Source organism: Cervus elaphus, chromosome 10 (genome assembly GCF_910594005.1).
Source record: "Cervus elaphus chromosome 10, mCerEla1.1, whole genome shotgun sequence".
NCBI classification, from domain to species: domain Eukaryota; kingdom Metazoa; phylum Chordata; class Mammalia; order Artiodactyla; family Cervidae; genus Cervus; species Cervus elaphus.
In genome coordinates this window covers 15,888,497-15,910,698 of record NC_057824.1, presented here as the reverse complement: position 1 = coordinate 15,910,698, position 22,202 = coordinate 15,888,497, and the positions used below count along the sequence as shown (strand labels likewise).

The 22,202-nt window shown below is 56.3% G+C and overlaps 2 protein-coding genes across 11 annotated transcripts in view; one reads left to right on the top strand and one right to left on the bottom strand.

Moving 5' to 3' along the window:
- Positions 1-11,165, top strand: part of UNKL (unk like zinc finger) — a 31,409-nt gene extending 20,244 nt beyond the window's left edge. For 6 of the 9 annotated variants that reach the window (XM_043915827.1, XM_043915826.1, XM_043915825.1 and 3 more), the window contains 6 exons: positions 1,406-1,583; positions 6,826-6,918; positions 7,380-7,607; positions 8,210-8,412; positions 8,548-8,805; positions 9,357-11,165. In XM_043915827.1, the coding sequence (XP_043771762.1) occupies positions 1,406-1,583; positions 6,826-6,918; positions 7,380-7,607; positions 8,210-8,412; positions 8,548-8,805; positions 9,357-9,509 (1,113 nt within the window). In that variant the 3' untranslated portion in view covers positions 9,510-11,165. Of the gene's footprint in view, positions 1-1,405; positions 1,584-3,031; positions 3,107-3,661; positions 4,076-4,413; positions 4,532-6,825; positions 6,919-7,379; positions 7,608-8,209; positions 8,413-8,547; positions 8,806-9,356 lie in introns of those variants that run through there. The other 3 variants (XM_043915831.1, XM_043915832.1, XM_043915833.1) reach the window with 3 other exon arrangements.
- Positions 11,166-11,605: 440 nt separating this feature from the next.
- GNPTG (N-acetylglucosamine-1-phosphate transferase subunit gamma) lies at positions 11,606-22,196 on the bottom strand. 2 transcript variants are annotated; one of them, XM_043915836.1, is made up of 11 exons: positions 22,096-22,196; positions 21,928-21,985; positions 21,781-21,848; positions 12,913-12,967; positions 12,766-12,849; positions 12,602-12,695; positions 12,423-12,537; positions 12,266-12,348; positions 12,061-12,192; positions 11,904-11,985; positions 11,606-11,813 (listed from the first exon to the last, which is right to left on the bottom strand). In XM_043915836.1, the coding sequence occupies exons 1-11, from the start codon at positions 22,145-22,147 to the stop codon at positions 11,716-11,718; spliced, it is 921 nt and encodes a 306-aa protein (XP_043771771.1). In that variant the 5' UTR covers positions 22,148-22,196; the 3' UTR covers positions 11,606-11,715. The 2 variants fall into 2 exon arrangements, with proteins under 2 accessions (XP_043771771.1, XP_043771772.1); XM_043915837.1 differs by having other exon boundaries at positions 12,602-12,656.
- Positions 22,197-22,202: the final 6 nt, after the last annotated feature.

Here is a 22,202-nt window from a genome sequence, read left to right as displayed (position 1 = left end):
GGCGGGCAGCGAGCACGCACCCTCTGCTCGGAGCTTTCTTTTAAATCCCCAAGTGGACAGGGTCTCGCTGTTTTCTTTTCTGCTGGTTTTCTTGCCCTGAGGGTGCCTCCCAGGGGACTTTTCAGAGGGAGATATTAGGACTTTTTGCCATTAGGAAGTTCTGAGGCCATCTCTGAAGTCAGCAGAATGATTGAAAGTAAAAATACAACCCAGTTACTTTGTGACTTTTTAAAAAGATATTGAAATCGAGACATTGCTCATTAAGAATCTGAAACATGAAATGGTGGCTGTGGTCTCAGGGCTGTGAAGGAAGGACCTGGAAAGGAGTGGGGTGCATGGCAGGGGACCCCGAGAGGGCCAGGTGGTTCCTGATGTGATGGGCGAGCTGTACCCCCTCAGGCGCTGTGAGCAGGCTGGCCAAGTTCATTTACCAGCCAGTGCTCACCTGCACCCAGGGACCCCCTCCGTCCTGTCCCAAAGCCAGGCTCCAGGGACAGTGAACAGGGGTTGGGGGGCAGTATTGGAAAGCCATCTAAGAGGGCCCCTGGCACCCTTGAGCTTTCCACTTGTTTGAAGGGTCTGCTGGAATGCCCAGGGGACGCCATGGCCGTGAGGCTGGCCTCCTGGCTCTTGCGGGCAATTGGTGCTCAGAGCTGCTTTGGGGACCCCTTCCCTGCCTGTGGGTGCCGTCCGTCTCCTCCTGCAGCCACAGAATCCTGAGCCCTTGGGCCCCGACAGCAAAGCCCAGATGACACACTGTCTCGCTTTACTATAGCCTCTGACTCCTAGTTTCCTAGTAACCTTGGAAAGCCCTGAGGCCTGACTCCATAACTCAGTCCCGGTTCATTTTTATCACTGCCTTTCCTGTGCACAGTGCCCTCCACGTTCCTGGCTGTTTATCCAAGATTGTGCCAGTTCTTTTCCTTTTAATCTATCAAATAAAGATAATGTGAATTGCCCCAAACTTTTATTTTTGTTGTTGGATAATGAGATGACAAGATAATTTCATCTAAATCATCAGAAGCATTGCTGGCTGGCTGCTCGTGCCTGTGGTGGCTTCTTTCTTGACTGCTGCATCTGCTCTGTATCTATTATCATGATTCTTACTATTGTCATTAGTAAGGATGACACTCTCTGGATGCACTTATTCCCATCCCTGGGTGGTCAGCAGCATACAATTCTGTGGTGATGGTTTCTAACTAACCAGACGTTTAAAGCCCCTCCCTCTAGAATATCTGGAAAAGTAGTCGGCTGTCTCTGGTCTGTTTTGGGGAGCGAAGTGACCCGGCCTGTCCGTTGTGACTCTGTCGTTTCTGCCCCCCAGTGTCCTCTGTCACTGCGCGGCTGTGGTCACATTGCTGTCCCTGAGCCAGCGCTGGCTCCATCCTGTTGTGTCTTTGCACAGAGCCACCTGGCGGTGTTGGCAGTGGGTCACCCCCTCGCTCCCAGCGTGAGTTCCAGCCTCGCGTCCAGCCTGGCGTCCAGCACCGGCTCAGGCGGCTCCTCGCCCACCGCTCTGCCGGCCCTCTCGGCCCGCACCCACCCGCTGGACCCTTCCGGCAGCGCCGGCGAGGGCGTCCCAGGTAAGCCCGGGGCTCTGCTGCCTCTCTGCACTTGCCTTGACGCCTTCCCTTGACGCACACGTGTGTGCGCACTCTCCTTTGTAGAAGAGCGTTTCCCGTGGTCCCCTGCCACTCCGGCCGTGCTGCCCCGGAGCACGGCGCCGGGATGTGGCGCCCTCTGGCGGGCCAGAGCGGCAGCACCACCGAGAACCCGAGGCTTCAGAGAAATGATGGGGGCCTGTAGGGGTGCCCAGGGTACCCGAAGGTGGGACAGTGACCAGGGTGGGGAGCGGGAGGCGTTCCCAAGGCGCGAGCACGGCTACCAGCTGCGGAGGCGTCCCTGGCGGCTGGGCGTCCTTATGGGTTTGTGAACTAATCATCCATGTAATCGGACGTGGGGGGTCGGGTTAGGGGCGGTGGTCGGGGCGCAGAGCCCTGGCCGGTCTGTAGTGAAAGCCCAGTGAAGAGTGGAGCTGGTGCGTGAGATGGCGCCTGCCAGGTCATGCCGATCCCCTGGTCCCCGTCTGGGCAGTGGGCACCTGGCTGTTGTGGGAAGTCACGGAACGCTGAGTTGCCCTTTGGCCCCGGGAGGAGAGCCCTGGCTGGCTTTTCCGCTGTTGGGACCCAGAACCCGGAGTGCACAGGTCCCCCCACCCCCCCGCGGGCTGCCCTGCTTCCCCCAGGGCCATTCAGGCTGCACCTCTGCGATGTCCGCTGAAACCAGCCGGTGCTACTTGCAGACCTCCTCCTTCATGGAGCCCTTTCAGGGCCACTGGGCAGGTTCCTCTCCCTTGCCTTCCACCTCAAACAAACAGGTGGAGTTCACCTCCCTGCGGAGTTCACCGCCAGGTGGCTGGCAAACGGTGGGACCCGGGAGGGAGGGACCCGGGGCTGTGGGCAGCTGAGGGCAGGGCCACGGCCTGTTGACCCACGGGCGCTGGGTTGAGCGTTTTACTTGAGCCGCTGCGGGTGGACAGGGTAGGAGCAGCCGGCCGGCGGCAGGGCTCACTGGGATCCCACTTTAACCCACCAGAGCAGCCCTCGCCGCGATGGTTTTCGCACATCTTGGGCCCGGGGTCCCAGCAAGCCGCCTCTGAGCGCCAGAAGAGGCAGGTGCTGGTGCGAAGAGGTGGAGTGCCCCGCCGAAGCCCGTGCTCTGGGCAGTGGGGACGCGGTGCTTCGAGGACGCGGAACCGCGAGGCGAGCACCAGTCCGCAAGCACCTGTCCACAGTGCGCCGGCCGGGCGGGCCAGAGACCAGGGCAAGGGGCGGGGCTGAGGTAGCGGGGCCGTGTGCGGGGCCGGGGGGGGCGGGGCCAGGGCGGGGCGGGGTACCGCGGGGGCGGGGCCGTGGTAGCGGGGCGGGGCGATCTAAGGCTTGCGTCACCGGGGCGGGACACTTAGGGGGCGGGGCATCCTGTCTCGGGGCGGGGCGATCTCAGGTTTGCGTCACCAGGGGCGGGGCCAGCGAGGGCGGGCGGGGAGCGGGCCGCGTTTGAATCGGCGGCGGCGGCGGCGGCGGTACCAGCGCGGGGCGCGGGAACGGTGAGTCAGCATCGTCAGCCCCGCGCCGGTAGGGTGCGGGTCGTCGTTCCCCGGAGCTGCGGATGGGGCGGTACACCGACTCCCCCCGCTAGATGCGCCCCCCATCCCCTCCCCACAGGCGGGCCAGGTGACCCCTCAGGTGCGGTGCATCCGCCTCTTCCTGTCGCCGCCCCGCCCGCCCCCTCCCCTTCCAGTGGCCCTCGTAGCAGTCTGCAGCACCCGCGCCCCGGACCAGGTGTGACAGCCAGGGGTCCGTGCCAGGATCTTAGGGGTTGCGGAATGAGGCCAAAAAACCTCTCGTCTTTAGGAGCCTGCTCTGCAGGGGGGCCCGGCGCTTCCCTGCGTGGGCGCCATCCACCGGGCTCTCCAGGGAAACCTGCATCGCCTAGCGGGGGTGGGTCTCCCGCTCCCAGGTGAGGACTGGGTCCCTGCCTTGTCCTGCTGCGAACTGCCTCCGCACTATGGGGAACTCAGACCAGGAGTGAGCCGCTGTGTCGGGTGCGTGTCCATCCAGCAATCAGCGGAAGGACAGCCCGCCAGGGGCATCCTGGCCCGCCCCAGGGGGTGATGGGTCAGGGTTCCTAATTCTGACCTCTAATTCCTTGAGCTGTAAGTTGTCCCCGTGTGTCCCCAGGTCCTGGGGACCTGGGTATCCCTCAGATGTGCTGTGTCACGTTGGGAACTGAGCTTTGCCAGGGCTGTTACTCAGCAGTTTTCAGCTAATTGCTCACTAATGTCTGGGCAGTTCCTGGCATTTTGACACGGCGGGTTAGGGGTCAGGTGACTCAGTCACGTAGATTCTGAGTGTTAAAAGTCATTTCTTTTGAGAGAACATCTCAGAACCTGGATCTAATCTCAGGGAGCAGTGGGGTGTGTAGTAGGACGAGAGAAGCAGCGCTGATTCTCTTGGGGGCCGGGACACCTCTTGGGGGCGCCTGCCACCACCCCACACAGGCTGTGGCTTGTCAGGTGAGAGTTGGTCCCGGCTGTGCCCTGGCTGCACCTGAGGGGGGCAGGGCAACAGCAAGGTCCTTCTGTGCTGAGTCACAGGGTGGGGGTGGGGGAGTGGGATGAAGTAAGTGCCTTCAAGGTGCGAAAAGGCTCCTGCGCTCAGTTTATTTCCATCCATCCATCCCTTCCTTCCTTTTACACACCTTTGTTAGTCAAAAAAAAACGTTTCTGAAACTCTGCCAGCTTTGAAGCCGACCTGATCCCCCCACTGCAGGGTGAAGGGCTAAGTCCACGTTGTTGGGCTCAGCTGACCGGCATGTCCCGGGCAGAGTGGACATGCCAGGCCGGTTTGGGAGCCTGGGGAGGTGGTGCGGGGCAAGTATGCAATGGGCGGGTCACCCTGCTTATGCACAGCAGGTGGGTCTGCACGTCAGTCCGCAGTGGTCTGGGTCTGAGATGGACCACACAGTCCAGGTGATTTGAAGGGGAGAGATTCTGAGAAGGGTTTTGGAGGCTGAGCAGGAGTTTTCTCAGAACTGCTGGGGCTGATGGAAGCTGTGTGTGAAGCTGCCACCCAGAGCAGTGCTGCAGTGTGAAGGCAGAGAGGAGCCCTTGCTGGGGAGGGGGAGGGGGAGAGAGGGTCCTGCTGGGAAGTGTGGACCAGTCACTGAGGGGGGTGTCTTTTCCAGGAGGCAGGGCTTGGGACATGAAGGGGTTGGCATCCCTGAAAGTCTCCTCCTGGGGCAGAAGAGGTCAGGGTTGGGGGGCAGCCTGCAGAGATGGGGGCCCTAAAGGGGTGGGTGGGGAAGAGCTGAGGAACGCGCTGGGTTCCTGCTCAGCACATGGGTACCAGCACAGCAGCCCAAGGGAGGCACCCACGTGCACAGTTTGCTAAGGGCCTGGGGCTGCCATGGGGCCTCTCTTGGTGGCAGGCGGTGATGCAGCCACACTGGAGGACAGCTGGTGTCAGTAGGTCAGAACCATGGAGGTCACTGGTGTCCGGGTGTGGACAGCCACAGGAGGGGCTGCGGGGCTGCCCAGGAGGACCTGAAGGCCGGGAGGTGGCCGGAGGCAGAGGAGGGAAGAGGGACAGGTGGAGGGTGGCGGTGAGGGCATTTAGGAGCTCCACTCAGGGCTGGGGGGCAAGGCTGGGGCAGCAGTTTGAAGAGTGAGATGGAAACTGGGGATTGCAAGAAGCGGGGGTCAGCCAACTCGGGGTGGATTTGGGTGAGGGCCTGTGGGGCCTGCAATCATGTCTTAGAAAGGGTGGGAGCCAGAGGCGGCCCCCTTTGCAGAGTTGACCGTGGCAGGAGGGGTCCTGAGAGGCCTGGAGCCTTCGGCCTGCGGGAGGTGCTGTTGGGCACAGAGAACAGCCTGACGAGGACAGGTGGTCCCAGTTACTGTGGGTTAAATTAAAGGCCTGCCTCAGCCCTGCACTCTCTGCCCCTGACCCTGGGAACGTGACCTTATTTAGAAACAACTCTTCGCAGAAAATTCCCTGGTGGTGCAGCGGTCAGGACTCCTCGCTTTCACTGCCCAGGGCCCAGGATCAACCCCTGGTTAGGAACTAAGGTCCTGCAAGTTGTGAAGTGCAGCCTGCCCCCCACCAAAAAATAAAAAATAAAACCTCTTTATAGGTGTAATTAAGGTAAAATGAAGTCATTAAGATGGGCCCTAATATGATATAACGTGTCCTTAGAAGAAGGAAATTTGGACACAGAATACAGGGGAGGGAAGACCGCGTGAGGACAGAGGTACTGGTGGGGCTGGAGCATCCACAGGCCGAGGACCACCGAGGATTGCCAGCTGGGAAGGCAGGAGGGAGGGTCCCTGGAGCCTTGGCGGAAGCGCAGCCCTCTGCTGCTTGTCGGCCGCCGTCCAGGGATTCTGCCACGTAGCACCAGGCAGCTGGGGGTGGAGGCGGGAAGCTGACCAGAGCAGGCAGGCCTGACGAGGGTCCCATGGTCCACTCTGGGCTGGAGGCTGAGGCCTCTCTTGAAATGGGCCTCGGTGTGCCCGGCCAGGCATCAGGGGCACTGTGGGGCCCTGTGGCCAGCAGGGGGCATAGGACCGGGCCATACCAGAGAGGTCCCAGCCTTCTGGAGGGAGTGCTCCGGAGTGGACCCTGGCGGGGTGGGGGCAGAAGGGAGCTGGGGCAGCAGCGCCAAGTGCTGGGCCCTCAGCATCACCACATCTCCCCAGACCTGGCTGTGGCTGTGCTGGGGGGCTCCCCCGGATCCTGGTCCTCAGGCCACCCCTTCCCCGAGTCGTCCCCATGGGGCCATGGGAACTCGGGGGGTTGGCGGACCTGACCTTGGCCATCCCGAGACGGCGTCCCACTCAGTGCCAGGGCCCCAGGAGGGCGTGTTATGTGGGGACAGTGGGGGGTGGTCAGCACCAAGGGGGCCATGGCCCATTCCCCTGTCCCTTTGATAGGGCTGGGGGGTGCACGGGGGTCCCCAGCAGAACAGGAGGGAAACAGCCCTGCCCACTTGTGGGACCTGGTTTGGCCCTGGGGTGGAGGTCAGTGCAGGTACCCTCCGCGTCATTTGTGAGCCCCTTTCTCCCCGTGGACATCGCCCTCCTCGAATTTTCTTTACTAGGCAGGCATGTGATCTGGTTAGATTTTACCAAATGATCAGAAGCTGAGTCAGCAAAATGAGGGCTGTGTTGCCATGGCTATAGGAGGGGTGGGCCCCGAGCCGAGGCGGGTCCCCACGCCACAGGAGCCTGGGTCCCCCCTCGGTGACACTGGGTCTGTCCCACAGGATCCACCCTAGACCTTCACCTCGGTGACATCAGTCTTGCGCCCCCGGATAAGGACCTGGAGGAGCACGACGGCCGTGACCTGGGACCCACAGGTGGCCCCTAAGCCCGCACCTTCCAGGGCTGCCCCCGTGCCTCTGGGGTGGGAGGGGTCCTGTCTGCCTCCCTGTACTCCCCAACCTCAAAGCCCCTGCAGAGTGGGGGACAGGCCTTTGTGGCGGTTCCAAGGGGACGGGTGGGTTCTCGGTTCACATCAGATACTAAACCGTTTTCTTCAATGTAAAAGTTCATCTTTTTTTTTTTTTTTTCTCTGATCTTAAGCCACTTCTGGGGCCTAAAACGTCCTGGGACCACTGTGCCCATGGACAGGTCACCCAGGCGGGCCTAGAGAGCATCTGAGGGGTGAGAAGTGTGGCCTTCTCACCTGGGTGGGGGTCCCCCAGCTCAGGGCAGTGCCAGGTGATTCCGGGGCAGAGGGTCTCGTGTCGTGTCTGGTCCCTGGGGCTGCAGTGGCCACCTCCCACTAACCTGACGTCCCCCCGCCGACTCCGTGCAGGTCAGAGGTCGCTGGGGGGCTCGGCTCCCGTGGCCATCCCAGGCTGCCTGCCGCGCTCCCCGTCCCTGCACTCCTCCTCGTCCCTGTCCGCCTCCCCGCTCAGCTCCTTCTCCCAGCCCCTGCCGGGCCCGCTCATCTCCTCGGCCATGACGCCCCCCCAGCAGCCGCCGCCCCTCAAGTCAGAGCCCAGAGCGCTGGGCCCCGCAGCCTCGTCCTACAACTCCTTCGGTGAGTGGCCTTGCGGGGCTCCGGGGTGGGGAGAGCCACAGTGCTGTCCATCATGTCCTGTTGCCACTGCTCAGCCGCACGGCCCGGAGAGGGGGCCTAGGGTTCGCACCTGGACCTCTGGGGGGGTCAGCGTGCCTGGGACCCCTCACTGCTCTAGGACGCCACAGTGGTGGGACCCGCCTCGCAGGACCTGCCAGGCGCATAAGTCAGCAGAGGCCAAGCACAGAAGCAGATGGATTGGCAGAAACAGGAGACTTGTGACCTGTTTTAAAAAGAAACAATGTTTTTATTTTTTAAAAAAAGAAACAATGTTTTTAAATACTTGTTTTACTCTCTAATGTCACATAAGTCAATAGATGTCACTCACGTAACCAGAAACCCTGTGGGGTCCTCCGGGTCCTAAGTGTGGACAGGGTTCTGGGACCAGGGTCTGAGCTCCACGGCCCCCACGATGCAGCTCCTCGGGCGAGTGATGGCGCAGGCGTCCTTGTCGGGGGGGGGGGGGTGGAGGGGGGGGCAGGGCTGGGGTCCCCGGAGCTGGCTGAGGGAATGCTCAAGAGGCCCAGGCTCGAGCATACTGACGCCAGCTTCTCCGCACTCAGGCTTGAACGGCGTCCCCGGCAGCATCTGGGACTTCGTCTCCGGCAGCTTCTCTCCCAGCCCGTCCCCCATCCTGAACGCCGGCCCCGCAGCCTCCTCAGGCGTGAGTCCCAGCAGCGCCGAGCTGGCCCGGGTCCGGCGGCAGCTGGACGAGGCCAAGAGGAAGATCCGGCAGTGGGAGGAGTCCTGGCAGCAGGTGAAGCAGGTGAGCTGGAGGGAGCTAAGGTCCGGGCGGGCGGGGCAAGGGGCGGGGCCCACGGGGTGGGCGGGGCAAGGGGCGGAGCAGGGCGTGGAGGGGAGACGCCGGCTCCGCCAGGTCACCGCGGCTCCTGGGTTTCAGGCCTGCGACGCGTGGCAGCGGGAGGCCAAGGAGGCCAAGGAGCGGGCGCTCGCGGCCGACAGTGCCCGGCAGCTGGCGCTGCAGAAGAAGGAGGAGGTGGAGGCGCAGTTCCGACGGCTGCAGGAGGAGCTGGAGGGCCGGGGCTTGGCCTCCGCGCTCCCCGGGCTGCGAGGTTGCGGCGACATCGGTGCCATCCCTCTCCCCAAGCTGCACTCGCTGCAGAGTCAGCTGCGCCTGGATTTGGAGGCGGTGGACGGGGTAAGTCCAGCCTTGTCCTCAAGGAACCAGCGGGCTGAGCACCGAGGTGGGGCGGGTGGCCCGGCACAGCTTCCGTTCTCTTCCCCCTCGCCTCCTCTCAGCCACCGTGCCCCCCCTGGACGGGGGCCGCGTCGCCCACGTCTTTGGGTGACCCTCCAGGGTTCCTGGTCACCCTCCTGCTGTAGTGCTGAACCCGCTGTCCTTGGCTCAGCAGGAAGACCCTTCCACACCAGGCATTTTGTTAGAGCCCGGGGCGTCCGGGGGCTCCCCGGCCCTGCCTCTCACGCAAGCCACTTCCCTGTCCCGGCCCGCACACGGGCTTTGGCTTTTCTCGCTGGAGGCTGTTCAGGAGCCGGGGTCCATCCTGCCCAGGCCCCTCCACGGGCCGCCTGCCTGGCGCCCCTCCCCTCGCCCCTGTGGCGGCACAGGCCCTGGGAGCCCAGCCCCACCCCGGAGGCTCATGGTGGATCCTCCCGCTCCCTCCTGGCTCCTGGGTGGCCGCGGGAGGACAGCCTGCCCCAGCCTGACGGTGCTCCATGCCTGGCCCACAGGTGATCTTCCAGCTGCGGGCGAAGCAGTGCGTGGTGTGTGGGGAGCGGGCGGGCGCCGTCCTGCGGCCCTGCCAGCACCGCGTGCTCTGCGAGCCCTGTGCGGCCAGCGCCCCCGAGTGCGCCTACTGCGCAGGCCAGCCCCTGCCGTGGTGACCGCTGCCTCACCTGCTTCCTGGTGCCACCGACGTCGCGACCGCAGCCCCGCGCGGCCCACCCATGGCCTTGGACTCTTCCTCGCAGACCCTGATGCCCCACGGGGCGTGAAGGCAGGGTGACCCCTCGGGGTCTGCGGTCCTGACGCCACTGTGACTGGATCCTGGGAGCTCGAGTCCCGAGAAGCACTTTGTAGACGCAAGAGTTTAGGTAGAGGTTCTGAGGTGCTCTGAGCTGCTTTGAGGTTCGTGTTTTTAATATGCGATAATATGAAGCTTTACACGTGTACTGTGAACAGAGCACTTCCTCTCGGTCTCTCTCAGCCTGTAGCACGGCAACCATGCTAGTTCCTATGAGATTAGTACTTATGAAGTGAGCATTTATCTAGTAGTGAGAGATACCTAGGATTTTTACAGTTTTCAAATTAAGTGCAAACCAATAGTATTTATAGCAGAGTGATTATTGAGAGACATACACATGTAGATGAAATTTTATGAAGGGAACTCACTTCCTGAACGTGTGCACAGTAACTGCAGCGTCAGTGGCAGCCTGTGGCCGCAGGCCCCGACCAAGTGCCTCCGCCTCGGAGAGCCGGGGATGGCGCATCCCTCCTCCCTGGACAGGCCAGCGTGTGTGAGTCTGCGGGGCAGTGGGAGGGGCCTCGGTGCTCCCCTCCCCCAGGCTCGCTGGTGGGCGCCCGGCTGGAGCCACGCCCACAGTCGCCCAACAGCGTGGGAGATACTGTTGCCAGGTCTGTCTGTCCAGGTGGTGTGATCACATGACCACAGCTGGGGGAGGACCTGGCCACCGTGAGCGCTGTGCGGGGCAGGGTGGCGGCAGGGCTGCTGGGAACAGGTCGGCTCAGTGCCGGCTTCGGGCTCTCCTGTCTGCGTCGGGTCACTTTTCCGAGGAATCCAGGAGGAAGTAAAAGGTGTAGTTGACCGAGACCTTACTTGCAGACATGGATAGGGCAAGGATCTCCCCGGAGTCTGCTGCAGGCACGAAGCGGGGACTGGGCCCTGGCCTGAAAGGGACGAGCCGCCCCTGCCCGCCTGCCTGGGGCTGTGCCAAAGACTTTATATAGCATTTTTTTAAAGTGCAAAGTGACTAGGTAAAAATTTTTATCAGTGACCAAATTAGAATGTATTTACTACAGTGAGAGGTTGAAAACCTTTTTTTAACGTAAGACACACTGATGGGAAAGCTGTCATTCAAAGGTGGGTCCATGGCTCCGTGCAGCTTGCCCGCTGCTAACGGTAACTGACTCAGTTGTGGTGAACCTTCTTTGTTTCAATTATAGTGATGATGATTTATTAGCTCTTAGAAATTACCTATATTTTGTGCTACTGTTATCACTGTTTAAAGTTTATTTTTATTAATATTTATGCACTTGTTTCCCATGGCAGGCCTTTGGCCTTCCAGGGAAATGGGACAATGTCTGTAATCGACATCTAGCCTAGACATTTTCAAATTATAAACAGGAACAATTAAGCTTTAGGTGTATTTATAAGCTACTCCGGTCAGTACTCTCTGTGGGGCTTGGGGAACTGGAGGCGCACCCCTCAGGTACTTGCTGGCTCTGAGGACAGGTGTGGTGGGAAGACCAAAGAACCACTGGGGTGCGGCCCCTGGGGCTGCCCCGGGGCCGGGCTGGCCTCCCAGGCCGGGCCGGGCTCAGTGTCTAGGGGTGTCACTGCCCCGCACTCAGGCGACAAGGGGGTGCTGGGTGTAGCAGCTGAAGCTACATGGTGCTCGGCCAGGCCGTGGTTCTTGCTGCCGAGTGTCAGCTCCTGAGAGCTCCGTGTTAGCGGTGACATTCTGTCGTCCCACCATCTGTCGCTGTGGGCAGAAGACCTGACTCCTTGTGGATGCTTCACACAAATTAATTTATGGAAGCCCCAATCTGTATGTTAGAGTGTTTAGATGAGAATGTTATTGGGATGGAGTTTTCTTAACCCAGAAGGTAGTATTTATAATGCATAATCATTTACTCGTAGTGAATTGTTTAAAGTTAACACTTGTTTAAATTTTTTTACACTATAGCATTTATGCAATGGTTTACAGAATTCATGGAATTATTTTTATCAGTATGGAAATTAATTAAAACTCTGATCTTTATTTTGTCTGCATCTTTGAGGACAGCCCCAAGGGCCTGCTGGCACAGAAGGAGAGAAAGGTCCTCAGGCCGAGGCCCACAGCCCCAAGGTCACAGGGTGTCCCCACGCAGTCCAGGGTCACCTCGCAGGGGCTCTGCTATCCCGGCCGTGGGTGTCTGGGGGCCCCAGTGCTCAGAGCTGGGGGTTTCTGCCAAAACACCAGGCAGTGGGAGTCAGGACCCGACCGGCAGACGCAAGGCCCTGGTGGGCTTGGCCCCCTCCACCCCCCACCGCGGACCTGCAGGCTTCCCGTAGGGGATGCCGTGGTGGGTCAGCACGCCTTGCAGTCTCTCTATCTCCTGCGACAGGGCCTTATGTGCCTAGACCAGGGGGTGGAGAGGAGTGGTCAGTCCATTGGTGGGAGGCCGTCCTTGGCTGGGGGGCTGTGTCTGTACCTCCTGGCAGCTCTCCAGTGTCTCAAACTGCAGGTCCTTGGTGGCTCCTTCCCGCTGCGCCGATTCACTTGGTTCTGATGTCTTCAGATAACCAGCATCTTCAAAAATCGCCCTGAGCGACTTCTCGTAGCCCTGCAGGTGGAGGGTAAGGAGTGAGCGCCCACTGGGCTGCCCGGCTGCCGCCCGGGGCCCGCCCGCAGCTCACCTGGGCCGTGATCAGCTCGTCCGCCAGGTCCTGCTCCAGCTGGTCCCACCGCTGCTGCAAGACCGCGGGCAGGGTCGGGTACACTGAGGGGTCCGACAGAAACCAGCTGAGCTGAGCCCCTCTGCCCCCCACCCCGCCCGCCCGCCCGGGTGCCCACCTAACAAGGAGTGGGGGTGGCAGACGAGGGGCGTCTCGAAGGTCAGCGCGTAGACACAGGTGCTCGGCTCAGACACGTGGGCCAGCCGGTTGCTTTTGCCACAGGTGAGCTCCACCTGGGGGGGACCTCGGTGAGCAAGTGGGGAAAGCAGGCCCCGTCCCCCCGCCCCTGCTGCCCACCTTGCTCTGCCGGCTCCGTGACTGGCATGCATCGCCATCCCGCATCCACATGCCCCTGAAGGTGTTGTTGGTGATCTCCCATTCTTGCCAGATGCTGCGGAGGGGCAGAGAGTGAGGCGGGGTGGGGCAGGGCACCCCCAGGGCCACGGCCGCACCCCGCTCACCCGAGGATCCCGCTGTAGGCGTTCCAGCGGAAGGTCTGCTCGTGCTGCGTCACGTTGTGGAACGGGCAGAGCTCGTACTTGTACCTGCGGGCACGGTGCCGTCAGCGGGGCCCTGGCCCCCAGCCACCCTGCCCTGCCCTCACTCACGTGGACTCCACCAGGCTGAAGCACTTGCCAGAGAGTCTGGAGAGGTGCGCGGGCCCTGCGGGGAGAGCGCAGCCCGCTGAGTACGGCGCCCGGAGCGGGCCCAGAGCCGGGGCCCTGCGGGGACGGTGAGTGCCAGAAACGCGACAGCCGGGCAGCATGAGCGCTTCACAGAGCGCCAGCTCACACGCCGTGAGAACACTGCCAAGGACCACTGAAACCAGCAGTGCTGACCCCCGGCGTTCCGGAGACCGGCTCGCCGGCAGCCAGGTGAGCGCCTTGCAGCGAAGCTCCCGCCCCAGTGGGGCCGTGAGGAGCAGCCTGGCTGGGGGCTGCCAGGAGCCCAGCCTCTGTTCTGCCCAACTCGGATCCCAGGCAGGAAAGGGGGCTGCCCGTGAAGGCTGCGGGCAAGGGGTGACGGTCGGACACACAGCAGGCCATCCAGGAGCCAGGAGGAGTGCAGGGAGACCCTGAGGGGGCTGCACGTGGCCGCCCCCAGGCTCAACACACCCACCCTGAAGGCTGCCCCAGCACCGGGCCAGGCTGCAAGGGACCCGCAGCCTCTCCAGAGGAAAATGCAACAGGACCACCTGGGAGAAGCCCAGATGCTGGACTGTCTGAAGACTTCAGTTAGACAAATGCCTAAAATATCCATAAGGGGCTGGAGAGAAACAGGAAGGACCAAAGCGTGTCCAGAAAATGATAGGTGGGCAGAAAGGTGAACCATGTCCAGAGGAACTAGAAAACCCTGGAGCCGAAAAATACAACTGAACTAGTGAACCCACAGGAGTTCAACAGTTCTGAGCAGAGAGAACCAGTGACGAGACAGTGGAGGCAAAGAGGAGGGGCAGAGAGGAGATCTGAGAAAATAACTGCCCCAACCCAACAAAACTCACGGATCGACAGATCCAAGTGGCTCACTGAACTCCACGTACAACACACTCAGAGAGACGCCCACCGAGACAGAAGAGAAACGGCAGACACCAAGTCGCAAGTGGCAAGAAGTGACTTGTTAATGAAGGAATCAATGAGATTATCCACCCACTTCTCTGCTACATTTGGGAGGCCAGGAAGCAGTGGGGTGGGAGACAAAACTGTCAACCAAGGAGTCTATATCCAGGAAACCCTCCTCCAAGAGTGAGGCAAAATCAAGACCCTCCCAGACAAAGGCTGAGGGATTTCATTACCACCAAGCCTGCCTTGGACAGAGCCCCTTGTTACCCCCCAGGAAAGGCAAACACATGGGCAAACTGAAAGCAGAGTCATGGTCCTGAGCCGCAGATCTACAGGGTTCAGAAGACGAGAGGCATGGATATAATTACAGATCCACCCTTGAAGGGTCAGTTTCTGAAGTCAACCACAAAGTTGGGGAGGGACAGAGTTGTACAGGAGAAGTCTTGGAATTCACACCAACTTCAATCATGTACAAGTTAGACTTGAACAGTCACATGATTATATGTAATCCCCAGGCGACTGGAGAGGAAATGGCTACGTAGTATACACACAAAAGGAGGTCGAAAGCAGGTGGCTTGGGAAAAAGTCAACAGAAGGAATGGAGGGAATGAGCAACAAAAGACAACTATAAAACAAACTTTGCTGTTTCGTCTTCTCCAAATCCTTCCTTACCAGTGATTACTTTAAACGTAGGCAGATGAAACTCTCCCATTTGGAAGGCACAGATTGGCTAAAGGATAAAGAAATGTGACCCAACTGTGCGCACTCGTCATAAGAGACACACCGAAGGCCAAGGGCGCAAGCAGGCTGAAAGTGAGAGGGTGGAGACGGCGCAAACGGCGAGCGCGGGGCCGGCCACGCTGGCATCCGGCAGGACGGGCCAGCAGTCAGCACTGTTCAGGGGGACAAGGGCGGTGTCACACACGACAGGGTCCCCTCACCACGGTCGCGACAAGTACAGGCACACGGCACCAAACATCAGTGTTGGCAAGGACGCCAAAGGGAAAACTGGAAACATGGGGCTTCGACATTAAACCTTACAAGGAATGGCTGGAAGGCAGCCTATAGAAAGCAAGAAAGTGTTTACAAGTCGCAGGGTAATATCCAGAATATATAAACAGCTCCCATAACAACAACAACAAAGCCCCAAACAACCCAATTAAAAAATGGACCACAGGGACTTCCTTGGCCCAAGTGGCTTAGACTAAGTGGCTAAGACTCTGAGCTCCCAGTGTTGGGGGCCCGGGTTCTATCCCTGGTCAGGGAGCTAGATCCCACATGCCCCACCTAAGACCCAGCAGAGCCAAACACATCAGGAAAAAAAAAAAATTTTTTAAAGATGGACCAAGGATTACTAGACATTTTTCTGAAGTGAAAAATAAATACAAATCAAATCCACAATGAGATATCACTTCATCTATATTAGTATGGCTGTTACTAAACAAACAAACAAAACAAATGCTGGTTAGGATACAGAGAAACCAGAACCTCTGCACACTGCTACTGCTGGTGGGAATGTAAAATGTACAAGCCGCTGCTGAAAAGTTGAGTGGTTCCTCATAAAGCTTGAAGGAAATGGCAGCCCACTCCAGTATTCTTGCCTGGAGAAGCCCAGGGATGGGAGCCTGGTGGGCTGCCGTCTATGGGGGTCACACAGAGTTGGACACGACTGACGTGACTTAGCAGCAGCATAAAGCTTAAGCATACAGGGTTGGCCAAAAAATTTCATCTCGGATTTTTCTCTAAAGATTTTTCAGAAAAACCCAAACGAACCTTTGGCCAACCCAATAGAATCTTATGATACGGCAAACTGACCCCTGGGTGTGTGAACTGAAAGCAGGGACCCAAACATGGACCATGTTCACAGCAGCCTTACTCACAGTAACCAAACAATAAAAACCCAAGTGTGCACCGACAGATGAATAAACAGAATGCAGTGCGTATGGACAATGGAATACTATTCAGCCTTAAAAAGGAAGGAAATCTTGCCACTTGCCACAAAAGGAACTTCTGAGATTTGTTGTAAGTGAAACGAGCCCATCGCAGAAGAATGAGTATTGTTATGACTCCACTTACATGAGGTACTTAGTTCATTTGAGCTGCTGTAACAAAATATCACAGACAGGATTTTTTTCCTACACAGACAGGATTTTAAAGCAGCTATATTGCAACCATTTCCAGGGTGTTAAGGAAAACAAGGTGCATAAACAGAATCTCAGCAGATAAATAAAAATTAGAAAGAGATCTGAAACTCTAAAAATAATCTTTTAAAAAGTCAGAAATAACTAGCAATTTAAACCCCAAAATACCTAAAATACATGTATTCATCATGCTCAAGGGAAGCTTATTCCAAGAACACAGTGTTGGCTCAATATTAAAAAGCCAAAGCTCCCCACCCTATCAGTTCAGTCGCTCAGTCGTGTCCGACTCTTTTTTGACCCCATGGACTGCAGCACACCAGGCCTCCCTGTCCATCACCAACTCCCAGAGTTTGCTCAAACTCATGTCCATCGAGTTGGTGATGCCATCCAACCACCTCATCCTCTGTCGTCCCCTTCTCCTCCCGTCTTCAATCTTTCCCAGCATCAGGGTCTTTTCAAATGAGTCAGTTCGTCACATTACGTGGCCAAAGTATTGGAGTTTCAGCTTCAGCATCAGTCCTTCCAATGAATATTCAGGACTGACTTCCTCTAGGATGGACTGGTTTGATCTCCTTGCAGTCCAAGGGACTCTCAAGAGTCTTCTCCAACAGCACAGTTCAAAAGCATCAATTCTTCTGTGCTCAGCTTTCTTTATAGTCCAACTCTCACATCCATACATGACTATTGGAAAAACCATAGCTTTGATTTTGCTGGCAAAGTAATGTCCCTGCTTTTTAATATGCTAAGTTGGCCATAGCTTTTCTTCCAAGGAGCAAGCATCTTTTAATTTTATGGCTACAGTCACCATCTGCAGTGATTTTGGAGCCCCCCAAAACATAAGGTCTCTCACTGTTTCCCCATCTATTTCCCATGAAGTGATGGGACCAGATGCCATGATCTTAGCTTTTTGAATGTTGAGTTTTAAGCCAACTTCATCACTCTCTTTCATTTTCATCAAGAGGCTCTTTAGTTCTTTGCTTTCTGCCATAAGGGTGGTATCATCTGCATATCTGAGGTTATTGATATTTCTCCTGGCAATCTTGATTTCAGCTTGCGCTTCATCCAGCCCAGCATTTCTCATGATGTACTCTGCATATAAGTTAAATAAGCAGGGTGACAATATACAGCCTTGACGTACTCCTTTCCCGATTTGGAACCAGTCTGTTGTTCCATGTCCGGTTCTAACTTGATTCTTGACCTGCATAGATTTCTCAAGAGGCAGGTCAGGTGATCTGGTATTCCCACCTCTTTAAGAATTTTCCACAGTTTGTCATGATCCACACAGTCAAATGCTTTGGCATAGTCAATAAAGCAGATGTTTTTATGGAACTCTCTTGCCCTCTCGATTATCCAACAGATATTGGCAATTTGATCTCTGGTTCCTCTGCCTTTTGTAACTCTAGCTTGAACATCTGGAAGTTCACCATTCACGTACTGCTGAAGCCTGACTTGGAGAATTTGGGGCATTACTTTACTAGCATGTGAGATGAATGCAACTGCACGGTAGTTTGAACATTCTTTGGCGCTGCCTTTGGGACTGGAATGAAAATTGACCTTTTCCAGTCCTGTGGCCACTGCTGAGTTTTCCAAATTTGCTGGCATACTGAGTGCAGCACTTTTACAACATCATCTTTTAGGATTTGAAATAGCTCAACTGGAATTCCATCACCTCTACTACCTTTGTTCCTAGTGATGCTTCCTAAGGCCCACTTGACTTCACATTCCAGGATGTCTGGCTCTAGGTGAGTGATCACACCATCATGGTTATCTGGGTCGTGAAGATCTTTTTTGTACAGTTTTTTTGTGTATTCTTGCCTCTTCTAATACCTTCTGTTTCTGTTAGGTCTATATCGTTTCTGTCCTTTACTGTGTCCATCTTTGGATAAAATGTTCCCTTGGTCTAATTTTCTTTAAAAGATTTCTAGTCTTTCCCATTCTATTTTTTTTCTCTATTTCTTTGCATTGATCACTGAGAAAAGCTTTCTTATCTCGCCCTGCTATTCTTTGGAACTCTGCATTCAAATAGGTTTCTCTCTCCTTTTCTCCTTTGCCCTTAGCTTCTCTTTTCTCAGCTATTTGTAAGGCCTTCTCAGACAACCATTTTGCCTTTTTGCAATTCTTTTTCTTGGGGATGGTCTTGATCACTGTCTCCTGTCCAATGTCACGAACCTCTGTCCATAGCTCTTCAGACACTCACTCTATGATCTATTTGTCACTTCCACTGTATAATCCTAAGGCATCTGATTTAGGTCATACCTGAATGGTCTAGTGGTTTTCTCTACTTTCTTCAATTTAAGTCTAGATTTTGCAATAAGGAGTTCACGATCTGAGCCACAGTCAGCTCCCAGTGTTATTTTTGCTGACTGTATAGAGCTTCTCCCCCACCCTAGAAACAGCTTGAAAGAGAAAACTCAGGACCGCCTTGACAGGTTTAGAAAAAACCTTTGACAAAACCCAACACCTATTCATGGTTAAAACTCAGCAACCAGGAACAGCCTGGAAGGTCCTCTCCCTGAGAAAGGGCTACACACGGGATCTTCAGGCGGGGGACAGAGGCCGGGTGGGGGGAACCTCTCCCCACTGCTCTCGGGAAACCCAGAGGACCAGCCGGCTCACAGGCGCACAGCTAGACTCCAGCTACTACAGGAGCAAACACTAACCATGGGAATGCAATGGACACAGTCCAGAATGTGGGAAACACGCGACCCAGTTTCCTTAGTAAATAAATTGCAAGGAGCCGGAGGGAGGGGATCTATAGATTCGAGGAAGCTATGGACAGGCGTCGAGTGCACAACACATGGACCTTCCCTACTGACTCAAACCACCGGCCTGTTAAAGAGTATGAGAACATTAGAGACATCTCCGACAATGAGGGGATTTTACTGACTGACGCTGTTGCTGTGCCTTTCAATACATGCATACCAAAATATTACAAATAAATTGAGAGAAATTAGTTTCAAAGTAACCAGACTGGCAAAGAGAAAGCTGGGTGAGGGTGCCTAGTGCTTCTCACACCCTTCTTCCACTTTCACACGTGCTTGAAATTGTCTATAACTATTTCTAAGTCACGGAAAAATCAAAAGTAAAAATGTGTAGAGTAAGCACTACAACTGAGCACAAGCAGAAACACGGGAACCCAACTGCAAATCAAACTGATGACCAAGAAAAGAATGAGCTGGTGAAGGTTGGACCACAGTGCCCTGCAGTCCAACTTTGGTTGGACACACTCCAAAATAAATTGCAAGTCTCAAACCTCACTCACGTATGTCATAGTGAGACAGCTGGCCCAGCGCATAATCAGATGCATGTATTATTCCCTTTTGACTGATTCCCAGGGCAAGGGTCGGGGTGGGTGTGGGACCCAGGTCAGCTGTACAAGGCATTCTGTGTGTGTGCGCGATAGTCACTCAGTCGTGACTCTGTGACCCCACAGACTGTAGTCTGCAAAGCTCCTCTCTCCAGGGAATTCTCCAGGCCAGAATACTGGAGTGGGTTGCTATTCCTTTCTCCAGGGCATCTTCCCGACCCAGGGATCAAACCCTGGTCTCCTGCATTGCAGACAGAGTCTTTACTGTCTGAACTACCAGGGAAGCTAGGAGATCCGAACTGTAATTATTTAGGAATAAACCATCATGACGTCTGAAACTGACTTTCACATGGTTGGGGAAAATGAAAGTTCACTTTTTAAAAAGTGGAAATGAGAAAAAGGTAAAGCAAGCACAGCAGAACATCAACTGTTACACTAAAGTCGGAGTGTACGCTGCTGTTCACAGCCCCATTCCTCTGTTTTTCTACTGAATATTTTCACAGTAAAAAGCTGAACTCTGTCTAGAGTGAAAGCTCACAGCGGTACCCTCCGTCTCTGATCTCAGCGCTCCACCCCCACCCCGTGGCCAATCCCTCTGGGCCTGGCATCTGTGTGCAAGGCCTGTATTTGGCCACTCCTTTTGCTGGACTCTCCTCCCCCAGATATCCACAGCCCTAACGCCCACTCCCCTTCAGTTTCTGACAGAAATTTCATTTCTCAGTCTTTTCCTGAACTCCCCAATTAAAACAGCAATCCCCAGAACAACTCCATGCACACACACTTCTCTGCTTTCCATACCTTCAGAGCACTTTTCACCAGTCTACATTTTACCTACTTTTTTGTTTATTCTCAACCTACTCTCCTACCAATTAAGACTGTCAACTCCATGAGGACATTGTATGTTTTCTTCATTTCTGCATCCACAGCATAGACCCTAACACGTGGTAGCATTCAATTAAAAAAATAAATATTTGGGGGACTTCCTCAGTGGTCCAGTGGCTAAGACTCTGCACTCCCAAAACAGAGGACCTGGGTTCAATCCCTGGTCAGAGAACTCGACCCCACGTACCCCAGTGAGAATCAAAGACCCCAAGTGCCTCAACTAAGACCTTTGGCAGCCAAATAAATATTTGTTTTCAAAAGAGATCTTGGATTTTTTCTTTTTAATTGGTGGGCTTCCCAGATGGCTCATTGGTAAAGAATCTGCCTGCAATACAGGAGACATGGATTCAGTCCCTGGGTTGGGAAGATCTCTTGAAGGAGGGCATGGCAACCCACTTCAGTATTCTTGCCTGGAGAATCCCATGGACAGAGGAGCCTGGCAGACTACAGTCCATGTTGTCACAAAGAGTCGGACATGACTGAGCGCTGTGCAGCTTGCAGGATCTTAGTTCCTGCGTCAGGGGTTGAACTCAATGCCCTTTGCAGTGGAAGCACCAACTCCTAACCATTGGACCACCAGAGAATTCCCTTGGATTTTTTGTTTGTTGTATTTAACACCCATTTAACAACACAGCAATTACATTCCTGAGATCCTGTTGCAGGAAACCACTCCCATAGGTGTAGAAAGAGGGACGCCTAGAAGGAATATTCTCCTCAACAATGCTTTTAGTGACCAAACCCCATAAACAACACCTTGCTGGACAATGAAAGAACGCAGAGCATCCTGTGGAATGCTAGGCACCAAGTGAGAAGAGCGAAGATGCGACAACAGCAAATAAGCAAACCTGCATAGTGGAAGTCGCTCAGTGGTGTCTGACGTTTTGTGATTCCATGGATTAAACAAACAGTCCATGGAATTCTCCAGGCCAGAATACTGGAGTGGGTAGCAGTTTCCCTCTCCAGGGAATCTTCCCAAACCCAGGGATCAAACCCAGATCTCTCTCACTGCAAGGCGGATTCTTTACCAGCTGAGCCACCAGGGAAGCCCAAGAACACTGGAGTGGGTAGCCTATCCCTTTTCCAGCGGTCTTCCCGACCCAGGAATCAAACCGGGGTCTCCTGCATTGCAGGCGGATTCTTTACCAGCTGAGCTACCAGAGAATCTCTTGTTTTGAGCGGTAAAATGGTAACTACTGAAAACAAGAAAGCAAAGGTCACACACAAAAAACCTACTACACGTTTTTTACGTGTAAGCTTATGCACGTAAACGCATTAAAAAACGTTTAAGAACAGACACCAACCTGATAACAGAGGTCACCACTAGGAAAACTAAGGACTAAACCCCTAACTAGTGAACCCGGCACGGGCTCACTCGGGAAGGTTAGCGTGCAATTAGAAGGCTGACAAAGAACAGCATGAGCCTCCAGGCCCTAACTTCCAGGGCCCCTCGTCCGAGGCCGCTCTCCCTCCCTGGTGCCCCTGGCGCCGGCTCCCGAGAGCTGACGCGGCCCACCGGTGTTGAAGCTGGGCCGGCTCCCTGCTCGCCCCGGGTCCCCGGCACGTCGGCGGTCAGGGCCCCGCACTCACCAGACACGGGTGAAGGGTCCCTCTTGGGCTGGAGGCGACTGGTCTGGGGCAGGAACGGGTTGTTGAGCCTGCGAGACGCGGCAGGGTCAGGGAGAAGCAGGCCCGGGCCACGGCGCCGCGCCCCCCACTCCCCGCGCGGCAGCTCACCCGAAAGTGTTGGGCTCCTCCACCACCTTCATCTTGGCGGCGCCTGCGGGCGCGGGCCCTGCGGGGAGGGAGCAGTGAGGAGGCGGGCGGGCGGGGAGGCAGCGTGGGGCGGGGGCGCGGAGACCAGAGTGGGTGCTCCGGGACGGAGGCGCCGGGCTGGGCACTCACCGCGGGCCCCGAGCCCGAGCAGCACCGCCAAGCCCGCCAGCCTCGCCGCCATCGCTGCCGCGCGGTCACGTGGGCGCCGGAACCTGAAGTGCCGCCCTCCGCCGCGG

Coding starts and splice junctions, on each gene's coding strand:
- GNPTG (XM_043915836.1), bottom strand. CDS start 22,147: ATGGCGGCGAGGCTGGCGGGCTTGGCGGTGCTGCTCGGGCTCGGGGCC. Junction 21,849..21,927: donor GAGGAGCCCAACACTTTCGG/GTGAGCTGCCGC, acceptor CGCGTCTCGCAG/GCTCAACAACCCGTTCCTGC. Junction 12,538..12,601: donor CACGGAGCCGGCAGAGCAAG/GTGGGCAGCAGG, acceptor GGTCCCCCCCAG/GTGGAGCTCACCTGTGGCAA.